Raw genomic sequence first — 19,623 nt, forward strand, 5'->3', positions numbered from 1 at the left:
TGTACTTTGAATTTTCTTTTCTCAGTGGATGCACCGTGTGCTTCTATTTCGTCTGTTTCAAGTTTTATGTGTATTTGATGCAGGATTTCACCTCCGATACATCCCTTGATGTCTACTAAATACTAGGGCTGTAACATAATAATGCCCCAATGAATCACGTTAATCCCTCAAGAAACATCACACATCAACTTTTACTTGATCTTAAGATTAAGGTCAATTTATAGGGCTGGAATCTACATGAATTTGGCTTGCCATCTTTGAGGTCAGCTTATGAACAACAGCTGGTTCCTTCCTCTTGATGGGGAAGTGTTTCAGTTTAAAAACAGCACACAAGGGAATAGAAACTAGAGGCAACAAGTGCATCCCCCAGTTTAATGTTAAAGCCTAGTTATTTATTACTCGGCTGAATGACGGATGGGTGCTATTGTACTTGTCCACTGATGTTGTACACTTTGGAACTTTTAAACTTTCACTTGCCTTGTAGTGCATGACCAACAACTAAAATATTAATGGTTTCTGATTCCAGGGATTAGTAGTCACTGATTGTGGTAGAAAATGATCACCTGGATGAAACAGATCTGTAGACAAGTAACACATGTTGCACATGTGCTTCCTATGGGACTGTGTCGTAGACAAATTTGTGTTCGGGGTAGAATAGGTCTTCAGCAACCCATGCTTGCCATAAAAGGCGACTGTGCCTGTCGTAAAAGGCGACTAACGGGATCGGGTGGTCAGGCTCGCTGACTTGGCTGATGCATGTCATCGATCCCAATTGCGGGGATCGATGCTCATGATGTCAATCACTGGATTGTCTGGTCCAGACTCGATTATTTACAGACTGTCGTCATGTAGCTGGAGTATTGCTGAGTGCAGTGTTAAACAACAAACAGCAACACCACCTCAAAGTGGTGTTAAGCCCAACTCGCTTACACAAGCTTCACTCCCTCATCCAGCTGATGCTGTCATATAATTGAAACAATGTTGAAGCTTTAAACTACCACTCAATCTCTCACTCACAGAACTATGCACTGCTTCTAATTTAAAGAACAAGAAATACTGATCTGCGTATTTTGCTTTTAGTTGTGAAAGTTAAAGTCTTGATTTTTCAAGTTTAAGATGAATATTGTTCCCTTGACCGGTGGATGAAATTGTTGACAGGGGACTTGCGAGATAAGACCTATAACTACTACTGGTATAACAAGATCGGATTGGAGGCAAAAGTATGAAGTGACAATCACATTGTCAATCATAATGATGATCGTTTGTGAAAAGCCAGGGGCCTAGTCTGTTAATTACCCAGGATGCCATAGTTGGGTCCATAAAGGGCAGACAGGAGACGGGCCTTGCCTCTAATTATACCTGTAGGCAGGAAGTGGAATACTCATTTGGGGAAATACTTTCTGCACCATGTAGTAACCAGTGGTCATCGCGTATGAATTGCTGCAGCGTCAGTCGTAATACAGTGTCACTGTCCTATCCTGATATTTGACATGTTTCTATCCTGATATTTTACATGTTTCAATATTCCGCTAAAGCCTGAATTCACAGTATGGTGTAGCAGTGTTCACTCTAGGAATTTTCTGACATGGGTCGTTTATGTGAAAATTTCAAATATTCCAGAGATACACCCACACTTGCCCATACAGCACAATGTTAAAATGCCCCATTGTATTTCAGCAGTAGAAATTGGCACTCGTCCTATAGTCCTTGCCAAACTACCCATTAATTAAGGTAACATAGGAATAGTAGAAATTTGTGCTTTTTAAGGGTTTTGCTATATGTTATCACTATCAGGACTGATGGATGAAAACTGTTTGTTTCTAATGCTGTATTTGAAAATGTAGGCCTTTTTTGTCAAATTTGGGGGCTAAAAGCACAAAGCTCCATCCTAGAGTTATCCCTGGTGTAGACACTGTGTTTGAAATCCAACAAATTTGCTGCCTGTTGCTTACAGCTCTATGAAATCAGAGGAATTACTAGTCCTTGTAGTTTTACAGGGGTCACAAAATAGTAGTAGGGTGGGTTTGAAGGTAATCCAAAAATTCAGAAGCAGAATCCTGACTTCATTTTTCTTTGTTTGAATGTTCCAAATCTGTAAATTCAATTCTGCATTTTCAGAAATAATTAGTATGGACTATGCTTTGATTATTCATTGTAATGTTTTGAGAATGATATCAAGGCATTTTCTTTCTTACGATGCTCACAAAAATTATTTCATGGGGCCTTTGAAAGACAGTGAGACAATGCATGTCTGAATTTATGAGATGAATATGCTATATATAAATCTTGGGTGATTCACTGGGGATGTAGAAAAAGTCATGAGATGGAGAAACATGAAGACATGTCAGCAGAACCAAGCTGTTGGTCTTCCGACTACAGGTACAGGTAGACTGTATATAAAACCTCCAGTCTATCATGTCTATAAATAGATACTATTTATGTAATGTCATACATCATCGGTAATAAACAAGCCGTTCTAATGATGGACCTAATGGCGATTTTCCCTTCAGCTGTTATTACATAGGATTATTTGCCACAGGTATTTATGTATCAGGTGTTTATCAGACCAGCTCAGAGGCCGATATTTAGCCTGAGTATGCAGCAAATGACAGTAAAAATTCCTTTGAATGAATATGATAAATTTCCTCAGATTTTATGAAAATTTTAACACTAAAATAATCCAAGTTTGAACAAAAAAAAAACAATTTGGCAGGCAAGGGCACTTACCGTATTCGAGGTAATGAGCGCCCATGGTGATATTAGCACCCCTTCCGATTGATCAATGTACACAAGACTTATTTATTGGTGTATAATACGCACCTGTGTCTTATATGCACCCTTAATTATGGGCAATTTCAAAACTGGAAAAATATATCTGTTGTATGTAAACATTTCAGGCTGTCAGCATCAACCACGAAATTTACAATCTTTCAACTCTGTTGTTTTTTCTCACCAAAATAATATTCTAATAAGAGCCCCATGTCTAATTTTGAGAGCGCCCTGGGCGCTTATTACGTCGAATACAGTAGTTTGACATCCAAGATAAATCCCTGTGTAAATGCATGCAAAGTGCCCCTCACCGACAGTTCAGAAATGTTCAAGAACTATTCTGTCAACTCCCAGCATTGCAGTACAAACTCTTGAGAAATATATGTAACAGTCAGTTCTAAAGCTTCTTCTGATAACCCAAGTCATTTGGTATTGTTTTTCAATGGAATTTAGAAGTCCACATTAGTATGATAAGCAAAGCTTCAGACGGAAACAAATTTATGAGTTCTGCATATTGTGGTGTAAATTTTTAAACACAACCTATATAATATTAATATATTTTCATTTACATTTTGTTTCTGAAACTTAACATCTTTAAAATACCAAAAATATGTGTCACTGATTGTATATTATTTTATGATCAGCTCATAAAACCCAATTATGGCCAATCAGAGGTATAGATGTCTGACTTAGACCTCTGTATTTTTAATCAACAGGCTCAGAACTTGTTTTCTTCATTTTCAGTAGGTTATGTTCTTAGCAAATGTGATCTTATAAGCTGAGCTACAAACTTCAAAGACATTTTACCAGTTTGAATTGATTAAATGCCTTTCAAAGACTGGATTAAAGCAGTTTTCAAGCAAGAGTATCTCATCAATATTTATTGAAAATATCAATGGGGGCTATTCTTTTGCAATTCCATTCTTTAGGATACATCCTTCAATAAGTAATCTTATTTAATATTATTGTCCCACTATTCGTGCTAATAGGCATTTTGTTGGTGAGAAATTTTGAGTTTTCCTTGTTTCAAATGCACAGAATGGCCAGTGAATTCCTGGTTTAGAATCATCTGCAACAACAATAACGACTTACGTGGCATCATTAATCATTACAATGGTTTAATTCGAAGATATTAAACACCAGGGTGAATGCGTTACGCAGAAGTGTGTTGTTCCTCGTTTCTTTGTGTGCTAAAAGTTTCCTCAATTGTAATGCCAGCTAATATTCCCAATATTGGTTTTTACAGGAAAAGATGGGTCAAAGGTGAACACTGTTGTGGCCACTCCAGGCATTGGCAGTGACCGACCCATAGAGGTCAGCTACACTGATGCCAAGGTCATTGGCAATGGCTCCTTCGGTGTTGTTTATCAGGCGAGGCTGGTTGAATCATCCGAGCTAGTTGCCATCAAGAAAGTTCTTCAGGACAAGAGGTTCAAGGTATGTGTGTGAAGTTGCTATAAGCAATCTATGACTTTTGCTGCTAGTCCGAAGCCAGAGTCTTGTAAAATTCTGTTGGGTCTAGTGAGTTCAGAAATATTAGGGGTGGTTGGGTAGCCTAGTGGTTAAAGCGTTCGCTTGTCACGCCGAAGACCCGGGTTTGATTCCTGACATGGGTACAATGTGTAAAGCCCATTTCTGGTGTCCCCCGCCATGATATTGCTGGAATATTGCTGAAAGCGGCGTAAAACCATACTCACTCACTCAGAAATATTAGTGGATATCATAACACTACAATTGACTTGAAATAGTACTAAGGGACAAGTGGAGGTGAGAAGACTCAAACGTGTTTAGGCACAGACTGTATAAGACTTAAGTTATGTCCAAATGTAAAGGAGATGTCAAGGGCATTTAATTGTGGATACCAGTGTGTGACAGTAGACAGTAAATAGTTTCTTGTCTAAACTTGGTAGCGACTAGGGCTGTTACGATTCACTTGCATATTCGAGCAGTCGAACCTAGCCATTCATGAATTGAATTCGTTATTCGTGGCCACTAGAATTGAATATTTAAGAATATGCAATCATGCCCATTTACACACCCTGTACCTAATAATAGACGTAAGAACAAATTATCTGCATAGCTTTCTTCAAAGACAACCCTCTTATAATATTTAATTTGACAATATTGTGGTCACTGGTCATTGTCGCATTTGAGTAGATACTAGTACCTGGATAAGTGCAGTATATAAATGTATAATATATTAATTATTAACAAAACATGTCAAATAATTTAATTTATGTTGTTATTGCTTCACTGAATATAACAAATAATACATCAACTGCAGACATGTTATTGTATTCATGATTTAATATTCGTATTCGCGACCCTATATTCGTGATACAAATGGTATTCGCCTCATAGTGTATTTGTTGCAGCCCTGGCTAGCTTAATTTTGTTTCTAGTAGCCACCTGGCTAGCTTAATTTTGTTTCTAGTGAGCTTTAGCATACGAACCTTCCTCCCCCATCTGAAAAAGAAACTGTCCCCTTGAATAATACAACCAATTTCTATAAACAGGAATATTGCTTGGTGTCAAGCTGTCGCAACTTACTAGAAGATTTTCTTGAGCGGTTTTTGTATGCTTGAAATTGTCATACATTTCATTGTTTGGAATATTCTCCCCTACTTCAATACAACCATGTGTTACATGAATAATGCATTATTAATAAATGTCTTCCAAAATGTGTAGCAGCTAATTGAAGATGCTCATACTTACGTCTCCCTTCGACTGTCAGGTATTGATGTATTTCTTACAATGTCAGCTGGCTAGACAAACTATATCTAGGCAGGGGAAGGCTCATGTAATCTGTTTGTGTGTGAAATTACATCATGTTAACCAAATAGCTTTACTGTTGCTGTGCCATTAGATGGTAACTCACTCATCCACACAATGGCATTACAGTGAACTACGGTTATAACAAACTCAAAGGGACCACTAAGTTAGGTTTGTTATAACTGTAATTTGTTATAAGCATTATACAGCAAAGGGACTCAACCAAAATAACGTTTGTTACATCCATCGGTTCATAATAACATGTTCGTTATTGACATAGTTAACTTACGTGTTACGACACAATGAGAAACAATGACCATGATGACAGCATTAGAAATTAGCACTAGTCCTATAGTCCTTGCCAAACTGCCCAATAGTAAAGGTATCCTAAGGACTAGTAGAAATTTGATGTTTTTTAAGGTTTTTGCTATATGTTATCATTATAAGGACTAGTGGACTGAAACTGTTGGTTTCTACCGCTGGATGACCTGTTTAGATTTACATGGATTTCTATTTCTATTCCAGAATCGAGAATTGCAGATAATGCGCAAGCTGGAACACCAGAATATCGTGAAGCTGAAGTATTTCTTCTATTCTGCTGGCGATAAGGTAAGAAGGAAGGTGTGTCATTATCATTAGTTTCTTTTGTTGCCTTCTTCCCATTGTACTGACGGATACAAATACTACAACACTAGGGTTAAATAACTTCTTACATGGCTGCATTGAAAACATAATCACTGACACTGATTTGATCAAGCAGACTAAACTTTTTGACATTTGATTTTTGAAAATTGCCTTTGAAGTGAGAAGATCGTGATTTTCATCTTATGCTCATGGTAATTCAAAACTATTTAGAGTTAGATATGATTAATGACAGATTTATGTTTTGAATTGCAAATATAAATATGTTTGATATAAATAGTATTTGTATCCCTGAGTACATGAGTGTTGCATTCAGATAACGTCATACATTCTTTGTGTACAAATGTGAAATGTGAACAAAATATTTTATCGGCAATAATACATCTCCATTTTCATCACACTATTGAATCTCTAGTCTCAATTGAGAAGTAAGCAGATGATAGCGTGTAAGTACAAGACTTGTAAAAAGTCTGAACGCTACCCAACTAAACATTGTCACTTATCTGTGAAGAATGACCTATATATAATTGATAACGACCTTGGTAAGGCCCAAGCCTGATTTCAGGGGGCACGAATTGAAATGAATAATAATTTCCAACTTCCTTCTTCTGAATGCAACATTCTGTTTCATTTTGTGTTAATCATCATCATTTGTTTATAGAAGTTTAGACTTTCCAAGTAGTGGTCATTGATTGATTGATGTATGTTAGTAGTTGCCGTTAGTTACTAACTAGATATAGAGCGTCTGTCCAGAGAGCAGAATGTCGATCCCTAGCCGCATCCTACCTAGAGACGTTAAAAGATAATACTTGTCGTCATCCTGCTACGTCTGACTTTGTTTTAGACTTAGCAAGTTCCCCTAACAAATTTGATTGTGTTAACTGTTTGTAGTTTCCAGTTGCTTACATGTTGTCCTAACATTTCCAGAGTCAAGTCTAAATTTCTTGTACAAAACTAGTGGCAGACCTAATTCTTTCTTCCTTTTGGTCACCCTCGTAGGGGGCACGGGTGGCCCAGTCGTCTAAGGCGCCACGATTCGCGGTGCAGAGTTGCATCCCTTGGGCACGCCAGAAACCTATGATTGTGGGTTCGAATCCCGGTTCGCCCCGATTATGTTTCTAGGTTTGTCAGCACCATACCCGTGCTCGTGGGTTTCACCGAAGTGGTAAACGTCTGAGACCTGCCTCACTTCAGGCTTTCCTCCCACATTAAGCTGACACGCCGTGATATAACTGGAATATTGTTAAAAGCGGCGTTAAACCCAACTCACTCACTCACTCACCCTCGTAATCGGCTGAGACCTGCATCACTTCGGGCTTTCCTCCCACATAAAGCTGACACGCCGCGATATAACTGGAATACTGTTAAAAGCTCACTCACTCACTCACCCTTATAATGATTACTCATATAAATTCTGAGGAAGAATACAAGTAGGCCTCTAGTTACCCATGGTTGTCGGATGTAGGGTAGAATGTCCCCAGCACCCGTTGATAGGACTAGGAGGCAACTACTTGTGGACCCGTCGAGGTACATGTGAGAATTAGTCCCAAGCAACCTGTGCTTGTTGTTAGAAGTGACTTAATGTATCGCGTTGTCATGTCTATGACTTGCCCGAGCGTGTGGATCGCTGCTCATGATAACATCGATATAATATCAATCACAGGTTTGTCTGGTCAAGATTGTGTTATTTACCCAGGTTTGACCTTGACTTACATATTTTCAACGGTCCTTACAAGCAATATCAGGGTCCACTGCCATAATGAAATGGTGAAGTGTACACAAAGATTTTGTAACAACTTTAATATCAGAACCTTTATATCTGTATATTATTTGTCAAGAATTTGGTATAATGAACCTGATTAATATTTTTTTATTTATTTTTTTTAATCAATATGTTTTAGCTGTATACATTTGTCCACACTGGGCACACATATCTGTGCAATGTAAAACAAGATACTGTAATATTGCTTAATGCAATAGCAAACTTTAAGCAAATGCTTGATGGAAGGTGAAGAGCTTTAAAGTGCTGCTATTCGCTCAGATCCAGTGAGTGCTACAAAACATGGTTACTGATGACTCGCCCATTCCTTGCAGTGTTCTATGGTCCACCCCTGAATCTAAAGACAAATGTTTATCTCATAACTCACTCATAAAGGACTTGGTGAGGGCGGGGGTGCAAGGCGCCGCGATTCGATGTGCAGAGGTCTGTCCCTTGGGCACGCCAGAAACCTATGAGTATGGGTTCGAATCCTGGTTCACCCCGATTATGTTTCTAGGTTTGTCAGCACCATACCTGTTCTCATGGGTTTCACCAAAGTGGTAAACGTCTGAGACCTGCCTCACTTCGGGCTTTCCTCCCACATTAAGCTGACATGTCGCGATATAACTGGAATACTGCTAAAAGCGGCGTTAAACCCCACTCACTCACTCCCTCACTCACACTCACTTAGGGATTTGAAGACATCTGCTGAGTATAACGTGGTATCTTGCGACACGATGCGTATCACGATACTCACTGACAATACCACTGGTATTCCATTACACCAGAACTAATAGTAAGTAATGATAAAATCAATGAAATACAACTCGTAAGTCCTCTTGCTTCACACATTTATTTATCATTATCTGCAAAACAAAAACTTGTTATAAACAAAAATCACCACATCCTTGTGTACTGCCATTCTAACAAGTTGTGCTATGCTGCTTTAAGTCCCTGATTCATTACTCTGGTCATATATTTCACGTAAGTTGTAAATTAAGCTGAGATTCCAGTGTATACCTGAAAAACTTTATAAAGTTGCATTCCTATTCACCAAGTCTAAAATTCAGGGTTAGAAACTAACAGATTTTTTCCACTAGTCCTTATAATGATAACCTATAGCAAAACCCTTAAAATGGGCCAATTTCTACTAGTCCTTAGAATACCTTTACTATTGGGCAGTTTGGTAAGGACTATAGGACTAGTGTCAATTTCTAACGCTTGGATGGGTATTGGATGTGTATCACAATATTTTATAATGCACAAGGCCGTATTCTGATGCGCATCCTGATATATTGTATAACTCTAAATTTTGAATTGAGAAGCGCACTCGCGACAGCCTGCAATACTTATTTAATCAATCTTACCATCCATTTGATTTAGATTGAAGTGCTTCCAAACTTTGGCTTTGCCTTTCACATTTCAAACAACTGACCACATGTCCATCTTGGGGCCCCGTATGTTGTTGACGGACTTGTACCAATGTGCATAAGCAAAAGGGAGGTTACTGAGCAATAATCTCGATTTTCTTGAAATTGCATTTTGGAATTACAGAAACATTTTGAAGGGATTTGGCAAATGTGTAACATTACTTTTTAAACACATAAAAATAGCTATTTGAAATCCCATGATATACCGAGCATCAATAAATATTTTGTGATACATATTACTTTATTAGGGCTGGGTCGGGTAACTCGGGTACGCGGGTACCCGTGTCAGGTAGGATCTGGGTACCCACAGGACTACCTGAGGTCAGTCACGTGATATATTGTTTAATGACAAAAATTATCTAGAACTCTATGCTTACACTAAAGTCACTATTGTTCGCATTTCCTTCTGACCCTGCACCAATTCCTTCTGATTTTTTATATGGTGGAATAAAGATATAACTTAATTCAATGACCAGATTGTTTAATACATGTATCTAAATACATTTTGCCAGGGCTATGCTAAATATGTTCCCAATTGGACATTTTGAGATATCTCCTGAGACCTACAGTGGGTACCCAGGTAGGGTCGGGTAATAGGTTGGTCGGTGCCTGGGTAGTAAATTTGGACTCGTCCCAGCCCTAATACATATTATGGAAAGAATGAACCTCAGTTTACTGATATATACTGGTTTTACCTCACACCCTTAGTTGGAACTAATAGTATTGATCATGTTGATGGGGACGCGGTTCATCGCCAACAGAAGCAAGTCAAGACAGAGAAACTGTCCATGTCTGCAACATTTCTAAATCCATTCCTGTGAAGAGAAAATTGAAAAAGTAATGTCTGACAAAGTATGTGTGGCTGGTATATGATTCCAAGACTGATGTTGTGATTTGCACATATTATAATTGGTTGTTTTAAATGGTTTTAAAAGAAAATTTCCAATGTTACCTCCAATATTATCTTGTACGAGTGGTAGAACTTTGAACTGTAATTCAACACACATACTTCACATGCTTTGTGATTGCCCTTTACTTTTTGGGATAATAATAATAATATAGATATTGCTTGATCTCACCTGAGCGATATCGCCAGTGGCAGCCATTTTTTAAAAGGTACTAACGGTAATAATTAACTGTTTCAAAAGTTTGGAATTCATTGCTCAGGGTTAGAAATTAACTTTTTTTTTCACAAGTCTGTAAACATTACTTGCAACCGAGATGTTATCTTCTTATTGGTAAAACAGGTAGTCTACAAAAAAAATGTCATTAGTCCTCAGACTAGTATACTTGTGTTAATATAGAACCCTGTTGCTCAGTGCTATCAATCATATCACAAGCAACAGATTCTGCGTAGCAAATTTATGGCTGTAGTGAGTTTTAGTTTCCATCACAAGCATACCTGAAAATAAACATGCCTAAAAATCTATGGGCATTTTAATTCTTTCTTGGACATGTTACAGTTAGCATGGTTAGAGCTCAGTAGATTCATCTCTCCATGTAGATTGGTTTGTTTGTTTGTTTGTTGTTTAACGCCGCACTCAGCAATATTCCAGCTATTTGACGGCGGTCTGTAAATAATCGAGTCTGGACCAGACAATCTAGCGATTAATATCATGAGCATCAATCCATGCACTTGGGATCGATGACATGCATCAACCAAGTCAGCGAGCCTTACCACCCGATCCCGTTAGTCGCCTTTTACGACAAGCATAGTCGCCTTTTACGACAAGCATGGGTTGCTGAAGACCTATTCTACCCCGGATCTTCACGGGTCTGTAGATTAGTAAAAGTATTTTCATTTTCAATAGAAATGGTAGTTTTACAGTTTAAGATACTATCATCCTCACGTCTTTAAGGGCTTTTTGTTACGTATTTTTTTTTTTATAATGCCTCACTACCATAGTACTAATGTTCCATTTCTATGATTGTGGCCTGTAAACAATTGAGTTTGGAGCAGACAGTCCAGCGATGAAATGTGATCAACCAACTCCCCAAGCCTGACCAGTCAATCCATTTATTCCACTCTTATGACAAGCCTAGGTTGCTGGGGACCTGTATTGCTTTTTTTTGTAAAAAAATCCATCATTCATATTCCGGAAACATCACAGCATTCTTACAGAATTCAGATCTGTAGATTTCTGCACAAATGCATTGATGTTTCATAAATATGAATGATGGATTAATATCAACAGTGCTATTACAATAGCTTATGTTATTGATGATTAGGATGGAGTCAAAAGCGGAAAGGTCAGATACTTTTATTGTGATGAGATTGTGCTAATTTTCAGAGATATTTCATCTTCACACGGGGGAAACTATTTGATTTTTGGTACTTGTGACTCAAATAATATTGCAAGTAATATTACAAGATTATATAGATACATCCTTGGATATTCTTTTTTCGAACATTAATTATTCTACTGCGAATACATGTATTTAAAAAAATTAGCATTAGCATTAACAAAAAATTACATGCGACATGTATTTCTATTCATTGCCTACTTCAGAAGAAATTACACAAATATTTGTGTATTTCTGTTCATTGTTGACTTGATGTGGAATATTCGCAAGGACAATTATGGTCGTTTAGGAGGCATGTTTACCACCATCAGCTCTTCATTTCATTTCTCCAGGTTCACGCTCTTGTTTAATTAGCAACAATTAAGTCATTTATTTCACACAGAAGGAGGTGTGTTTGCCATGTGCAGCAGCCAGAAAATGTTTGCGAGGAACTGGAAGTTGAAAGTTGACATTCATGATGTTATTTCACGAGAGTTACGTTTGAATGATTAAGTCACAGTTTTCAATGTTTATGGACAAATTTGGAAGCAAACGTATCATAGCATATTCTAAAAAATCTAAATCCAACTTACTTTTTGGCCACTAGAAATTGTTCAAAATTTGTAATTCATGCACGGTGGCCATTCTTGCATGAGGCTACGTTCATGAAAACACTTCCACCGGTGCCGTCACTGGCTAGGCAAATCTCATCTAAAATACAATCGTTTCTGATCTGAAATTTGTAGATTATTATGGAGAAAGGGTTGTATATATATTCATTTAGTTTTTGTTTTGCTGTCATTCCACAATCGAAATTTGCTCGTGTTTTGGAAGTTTACCCATGATTGTCTTTTTCACTCTTGATTTCTGCACGGACGCACATACATTGAGATCAACGTCTTTGATTTCTGCTAGGATTTAAAAAAAATAAAAAATATGTTTAATGACTTGGGAGTTGTGGATCATGGAATAAGATTTTCGTGCACTACCAAAGTGTTTAGTTTGTTAAAACAAACAATTGGGGATAAAAAAAAATGTTGCGCACTCCTCCATTGTCAGCTGATGCAAAGCTCCATGCAGTGATATAGGAATTGGTTATGCACAGTAAGAGATAGCATGCAGTGTTGTGAGTATGCAAATCGCTGTTTTGATTGACAACTTTTGACGATTGAATAAACTAGCATGTAAGTTTTTTTTACTTTTTTAGGTCCTGCAGATGAATTTATTCAAGCTTTACGACATTTCCGATTTTTGTAGGTGAAAATGAGTTTTAATGCATATAACACTATTGAAAGAACTACACGATTTTCAATCGCCCTGATTGAATGTTGATGCGATATCTACGACAATTAGCAATAATATCGCAGCCTAAGTCAATCCCTGTGTAAGATGTGTTATAAATCACCTCCAGGCAACGATGCAGTATTAAAATCTCAAGTTCATGGATGTTTAGATCTTGTTATTTACAGTCTTATGTTTCAAATCAGAGACCATTACAAGTGGACAAGAATGCAACTGCAGACTGTCATGTTGTCACGTGCATGAATTGTGATGTTTATGTGTTGCAGAAAGATGAGGTGTACCTCAACCTGGTATTGGAATATGTCCCGGAGACTGTCTACAGGGTAGCAAGACACTACAGCAAGAGCAAGAACTCGGTCCCACTGCTCTTCATCAAGGTACACAACGTTCCTTGTCTCTCTTGCACACCCCAGAGCATATTTTTGAAAACACAATCACCCCCATTCCATCCTCATTGCATTCTCAGCTCAAGTAGCCTGTGTTCAACCCATTCTCAGCTCTAGTAGCCTGTGCTCAACCCATTATCAGCTCAAGTAGCCTGTGTTCAACCCATTATCAGCTCAAGTAGCCTGTGTTCAACCCATTATCAGCTCAAGTAGCCTGTGTTCAACCCATTCTCAGCTCAAGTAGCCTGTGCTCAACCCATTCTCAACTCAAGTAGCCTGTGCTCAACCCATTATCAGCTCGAGTAGCCTATGTTCAACCCATTCTCAGCTCAAGTAGCCTGTGTTCAACCCATTATCAGCTCAAGTAGCCTGTGTTCAACCCATTCACAACTCACGTAGCCTGTGTTCAACCCATTCTCAGCTGAAGAACTAATGTTAAACAATGAACGCATGACTGATTTGTTACTGCTATTATATACAACAGGTGTTTATGTCACAATGGGACGATCCATAGCCTCCAGTAGGGACACATAGAAAAACTGATTTTTAACAAGGAATGAGAATGAGAGAATATTACACAGTTACTGTATACAAGTAATATGTCACAATGGGACGAACCATAGCCTCCAGTTGTGACATTTGAAATACTGCTATTTAACAATGAATGAGAGGACGTGATAACAGTTATTGTCTGCGACAAGTATTGATGCGCATGTTCAATTAATTATGATGCATTTTATTCCAGTTGTATATGTATCAGCTGTTCCGAAGTCTTGCATACATCCATTCACAAGGAGTTTGTCATCGGGATATCAAACCTCAAAACCTCTTGTTAGACCCAGAAACTGGGATACTGAAACTGTGTGATTTTGGAAGGTGAGTTTCTAGGCTGTTTGAAGTTTTCCTCAGATTTATTTCATCTGTGATGTGATGGTTGTATTGAATAAGTGTTGACAGTCGTTGAACAAGTCAGCTTTGTTAAAGCTAAAAGCCTACAGGTTACACACAACCATCTGTTTTCCCATAGACTTTTATAGTAACGTTATAATATTATTTTTAGATAATTAAGTAGGGTTCACTCTTTGTGTGAAAATTTCAAATATTCTAGAGGTATGTCCATACAGCACAATGTTAAGGTGCCCCATTGTATTTAAACATGTGGGCCTTTATTTCAAATTCAGGGGCTAAAAGCACAAGGCCTCACCCTAGAATTAACCCAGATTAAGCATTCAACAGCTATTACCTGTACGTGTGTGCGCAGTTTGGCCTTAGAGTAGCAATAAAACAAAAACAAAGACTAGCTTAGCCAGCTCCTTTTCCGAGTACAGGAAGCTAAACACACCACCCCTAGTTCCGCACCAAATGTCACCTACTTGAAAATATCCGTGGTCACATTCAGCATTAGTCATCATGTTGAAAAAGACAGTACTAAATATAGAAAAACATGGTCAGTTTTAATTACTGGATGGATGTATATTTAAGAGACACAATCTTACACAATATCATCCAATCACAGCTTGCAGATATCTCTTGATCTGCATTGAAGGCAGTCACAAACTGGTTCTCATTTAGTGTAGTAGAACCTAAATGATACATGTATTGCTGTAGTAGGGGAGATAAGTTATCAGCATTAGAAATTGGCACTAGTCCTATAGTCCTTGCCAAACTGCCCAATGGTAAAGGAATCATAAGGACAAGTAGAAATTTGCCATTTTTAAGGGTTTTGCTATATGTTATCATTATAAGAACTAGTGGACGAAAACTGTTAGTTTCTAACGCTGGTTGTTGTCCCCACTTAGATCTATCATTACTGTTGAGATCCATCTTAACAGGTAAAGAAATTAACAGATTATTGCGGTCATCATCTTCAATGTTATCTTCAGTGTCATGTTTGACATGTTTCATTGATTATGTATTTGTTTCATATATATATGGGGGTGGTCGGGTAGCCTAGTGGTTAAAGCGTTCGCTTGTCACGCCGAAGACCCGGGTTTGATTCCCGACATGGGTACAGTGTGTGAAGCCCATTTCTGGTGTCCCCTGCTGTGATATTGCTGGAATATTGCTAAAATATTGCTAAAAGTGGCATTAAACCATACTCACTCAATCACTCACTTTCATATATATGGCAGTAGGACGTTTTCATGATATCATCAGCATTTGATAGGATTTTCTTCTGTATTATTACCTAATTTGGAAGAGGAAGTAGTCATAGGACATTTTGGATTATAATCTGTCCTAGAAAATCTGAAACCCTGTGTTTGTATTTCTCAATAATCCTATGTTTCAATTTGTTTCAGTGCTAAAGTGCTGGTTAAGGGAGAACCAAATGTGTCGTACATCTGCTCACGTTACTACAGAGCCCCAGAGCTGATATTTGGGGCCACAGACTACACAGCACAAATAGGTGGGTAGTAAGTGTTGTGTGTGGGTCAGGTCACAACCAGATGACGGGCTGACCTCTAGGGCTGTGTATTGGTAACAAAATGGTATTGCAGTATATTGGGAGCTATTGTGTTTAACAGTGATTGTACATGCAGATCCTATTTTCTCCAGGCTAAAGTAAATGTAACACAGCATGGTCAGGCACCGCCATTTTGTAGTCATGGATACAGGGGAGATAACAATGTGTGAGAAAAATCACTTTCATGTTGCCACCATTTTGTGAATCAATTTCAAAGGGAGCGTGATAAACTCTTTATCATATAATGTCCTTCTTCAGTTCTGTGCACGAAAATAGCTTTTCATCTCTCACAAACATTACCTAAACATTGCAATTTTTCCTGGAATGTGTGCATTAATATATAATACGTTAGAGGATAAGTGATGTGTCAATCAGACAGTGACAGTAGCCAATATAGTTCCAACTGAAATATGATTCTTATACAGTAGCGTAACAACGTATTATATGCAAAACAACAATTGCCTACACAAATTGTTTTACTTGCCTTTCGCAGCAATCCATCTGTCTGTCCCTCTTTATCAAAGGGAAGCTACTCTTAACCTAGTCTGTGAAACGTCACGGCCACAGTCAGATGTTGTTGACAGTCGGCCTGTCCTGTCATAACGTTACGGAGTTCAGTCAGATGTACACACAGTGACAAAACGAAACAAGGTAACAATTCGGACATATTTCGGCCAAATCAAACTGTTTTAATTTGTTGTGTTACAGATGTCTGGTCAGCAGGATGTGTGTTGGCAGAGCTACTTCTGGGTCAGCCCATCTTTCCAGGGGACAGCGGCGTTGACCAGCTGGTAGAAATCATCAAGGTCCTTGGTACACCAACGCGGGAGCAGATTCGAGAGATGAATCCCAACTATTCCGAGTTCAAGTTCCCACAGATTAAAGCTCATCCCTGGACAAAAGTAAGCATCAACCCCCGATGTGCAGTGTGAATTTTGGTTCTGCTTGCTTCTGGTTTGTTGTGTTGATACCCTCTGAGTTAGCCTAGCAACTAATGGATGTCCTGTAGGAACTGGCAGTGTTAGAAACTATGTGGCATTCTTTGGTCGTTGAATCTCATGGGGACTCAGGGTTAGAATAGGTCCCCAGCAGCCTACGTGGTCTTGGAGCCAATGACCGCCTCCGTGGTCTAGTGGTAGAGCGTCCGCCCGGAGAGCGGAAGGTCCGGGGTTCGATCCCCGACCGCGCCATACCAAAAGACGTTAAAAGATGGTATTTGTTGTTACCCTGTCTGGCGCTCGGCATTAAAGGGCTAAAACAAGGACTGGTCGGCTCGGAGTCAGTATACTGTGTCTGAGTGGGGTATTCATGTTAAACTGCAGCATGGTATCTCAGTGAGCTAGCACTATAAATCGGCATCAGTCCAGACTAGTACAAGCAGCCACACAAACACACACACGTACATGCACGTCGCTATATAAGTGCAATAATCTTGGACGCGACGTTAAACCCCATTTCACCTCACATAAGAGCCAACAAGATGGATCATGTGGTCAGGTTCAGTGACCCGGTTGCTGACGTGTCATTGTACCCCAATGGCGTGTATAGATGTTCACAATATGTCTCTCAGTTGTCTGGCCCCTTGACTTTCATTCTTAATTTCCAACACTGAGATTTGTAGATACATTGATCTCATTAATCTAAATACTTGACAAGCATGACTGAAGTTACTTAGTTCAGTTCATTTTAAACACAGTGGGTACAGGCAGGGTTAAAGCTTAAAAAGAAATTTACTGCTGGAAGGAAAGAATTGCACAGACCAGCTGTCGTATCACTATTACAAGAACCAAAATTGGTATATGTATGTTTGATTATGTCCCATGCTGCTGAACTGCCAATCTATTCACACCACACTTTTTTTTTTTTTTAAAAATATAATAAGCCCCAACCCCAAAATATAAGTTCTGAAATGTTTTGATCAAAATTGTTCATTATGCCAAGCTACTAATTTTTTCCAGAGTGATCTTTCTGTGAAGTTGCATGTTAATACACACTTTGCTTGGCTGTCAGTTTGTTTGCTATCTGAAGCATGTGTATTTTTTCAAACTTGAATGCTCCTTAAGCATGTTGTTGTAGCTGTTGTTATTCACAGATTAGTCAAATATGTTTGCAGCTTTATTTTGTAACAATCTAATAAACACACATTGTTTGGCATATCATTCATAACACACTAATTCAGGATTAAAATAATCTAGGACATTAACTGATTGTATTCTAAGATGTCTTGATAAGCTCTTTCAAATTTGGTAATACTACTGAAGAATGTCCTCAAACACTGATAAATGTTGCCATTCGTCTCTGCAAAATCGCTAATTTCCAATAATATATAGCAAAGTTGTTGTATTTTGTCATTTGAGAGACACAGAGAACACCAAACTTCTTGTGAAGATCTGTTAAAAAGAAAATATTTTGCTGATTACATTGAACATGTTGAATGTTCTTTGATGTGATGACTGAAGATTTTGTTGAATTTTCCTCACAGTATGATTGAATATATGACTTGGGTCGTTAAACCCAGCGGCGGCGGGGTAGCCTGGTTGGTTAAGGCGTTCGCTTGTCACACTTCAATTCCCCACACGGGTACCATGTGTGAAGCCCATTTCTGGTGTCCCTCGCCGTAATATTGCTGGAATGTTGCTAAAAACAGTCACAGTCGGTCAAGTCCGGCATACAGACAAGTTTCGGGATCCCTGTCCTATAGTTCTTGCCAAACTGCCGGATAGTTAAGGTATCGAAAGGACTACTAGAAATTTGCCCATTTAAAGGTTCTGCTTTGTTATAAGGATTAGTGGACTAAAACTTAGTTTCTATCGCTGGCATAAGATAAGACTTACTTGTTAATGTAGAATGCCACGCACTGCTGTAGGGTATCCATGTCAGGGTAACATGACAACCAGATGTAAGTCAGGTGTTTTGGTGGTGGGTGTTCGAGCATGGTCTGGCTGTTCTGTGATAATTCGGGAGTTTTCCTTTTCAATTTTCTTGAAGGTTTTTAGACAGCGAACTCCAGCCGAGGCTATTAACCTGGTGAGCAGGCTACTGGAGTACACCCCGTCAAGTCGTATCTCCCCCCTGGAAGCCTGCGCACACGCCTTCTTCCACGAACTGAGGGACCCAGCAACAAGACTGCCTAACCAAAAACCCTTACCCCCACTTTTCAACTTCACACAAGAAGGTGAGGAGGAGCTTGTACCAGACGCTAGGGCTGGGACGGGTAACTCGGGTACTCGGGTCAGGTGGGTCCTGAGTAGGTGCCCACAGTACTACCCGGACCCGTGGTTGGTCACGTGACATATTGTTTAATAACAAAAACTCGCTAGAGCTCAGTGGTTACACTCCAAGTCACTAATGTTCTCATTTTTTTATGATGATGCACACATTCCTTTTGACTTGTATATGTTTGAGTAAAGATAAAGCTGATTTGTACGCATGATTTGATTGTTTCATAAGAGACCCTATATCTATTATATACTCTCTTGTTTCATACATGTATCTAAATAGTTTTTGCCAAGGCTACAGTTAAACTATTCCCAATTAGACATTGTGTTCTCAACTCTTGAGACCTACAGTGGGTACCCGGGTAGGGTCGGGTAATAGGGGGTCGGGTACACGGGTAGTAAATTTGGACTCGTCCCAGCCCTACTAGACACATAGTGATGTTAAACTGTAGGCATACAGGGGAGTTTGGGTTGGAATTGGTCCCCCTCAAGCTGTGATAAGAGGTTGTGAGTAAGGCTATGTGACTTGGTTGATTGCGTGTCATTGTACCCTGACACTTTGAATCGTTGCTCACAATATCAGTCACTGGATTTTTGA

The 19,623-nt window shown here is 38.8% G+C and overlaps 1 protein-coding gene across 4 annotated transcripts in view; it reads left to right on the top strand.

Annotated features, from left to right (window-relative positions):
- The window catches only part of LOC124148324 (glycogen synthase kinase-3 beta-like), a 34,899-nt gene that overhangs the window by 7,973 nt on the left and 7,303 nt on the right, over window positions 1-19,623 (top strand). The window contains exons 2-8 of one of the 4 annotated variants that reach the window (XM_046519356.2): window positions 4,016-4,206; window positions 6,067-6,162; window positions 13,224-13,334; window positions 14,089-14,219; window positions 15,644-15,750; window positions 16,516-16,709; window positions 18,793-18,982. In XM_046519356.2, the coding sequence (XP_046375312.1) occupies window positions 4,016-4,206; window positions 6,067-6,162; window positions 13,224-13,334; window positions 14,089-14,219; window positions 15,644-15,750; window positions 16,516-16,709; window positions 18,793-18,982 (1,020 nt within the window). The remainder of the gene's footprint in view (window positions 1-4,015; window positions 4,207-6,066; window positions 6,163-13,223; window positions 13,335-14,088; window positions 14,220-15,643; window positions 15,751-16,515; window positions 16,710-18,792; window positions 18,983-19,623) is intronic. The other 3 variants (XM_046519357.2, XM_046519358.2, XM_046519359.2) reach the window with 3 other exon arrangements.

Source organism: Haliotis rufescens, unplaced genomic scaffold (assembly GCF_023055435.1).
Source record: "Haliotis rufescens isolate VD_foot unplaced genomic scaffold, xgHalRufe1.0.p SCAF_34, whole genome shotgun sequence".
NCBI classification, from domain to species: domain Eukaryota; kingdom Metazoa; phylum Mollusca; class Gastropoda; order Lepetellida; family Haliotidae; genus Haliotis; species Haliotis rufescens.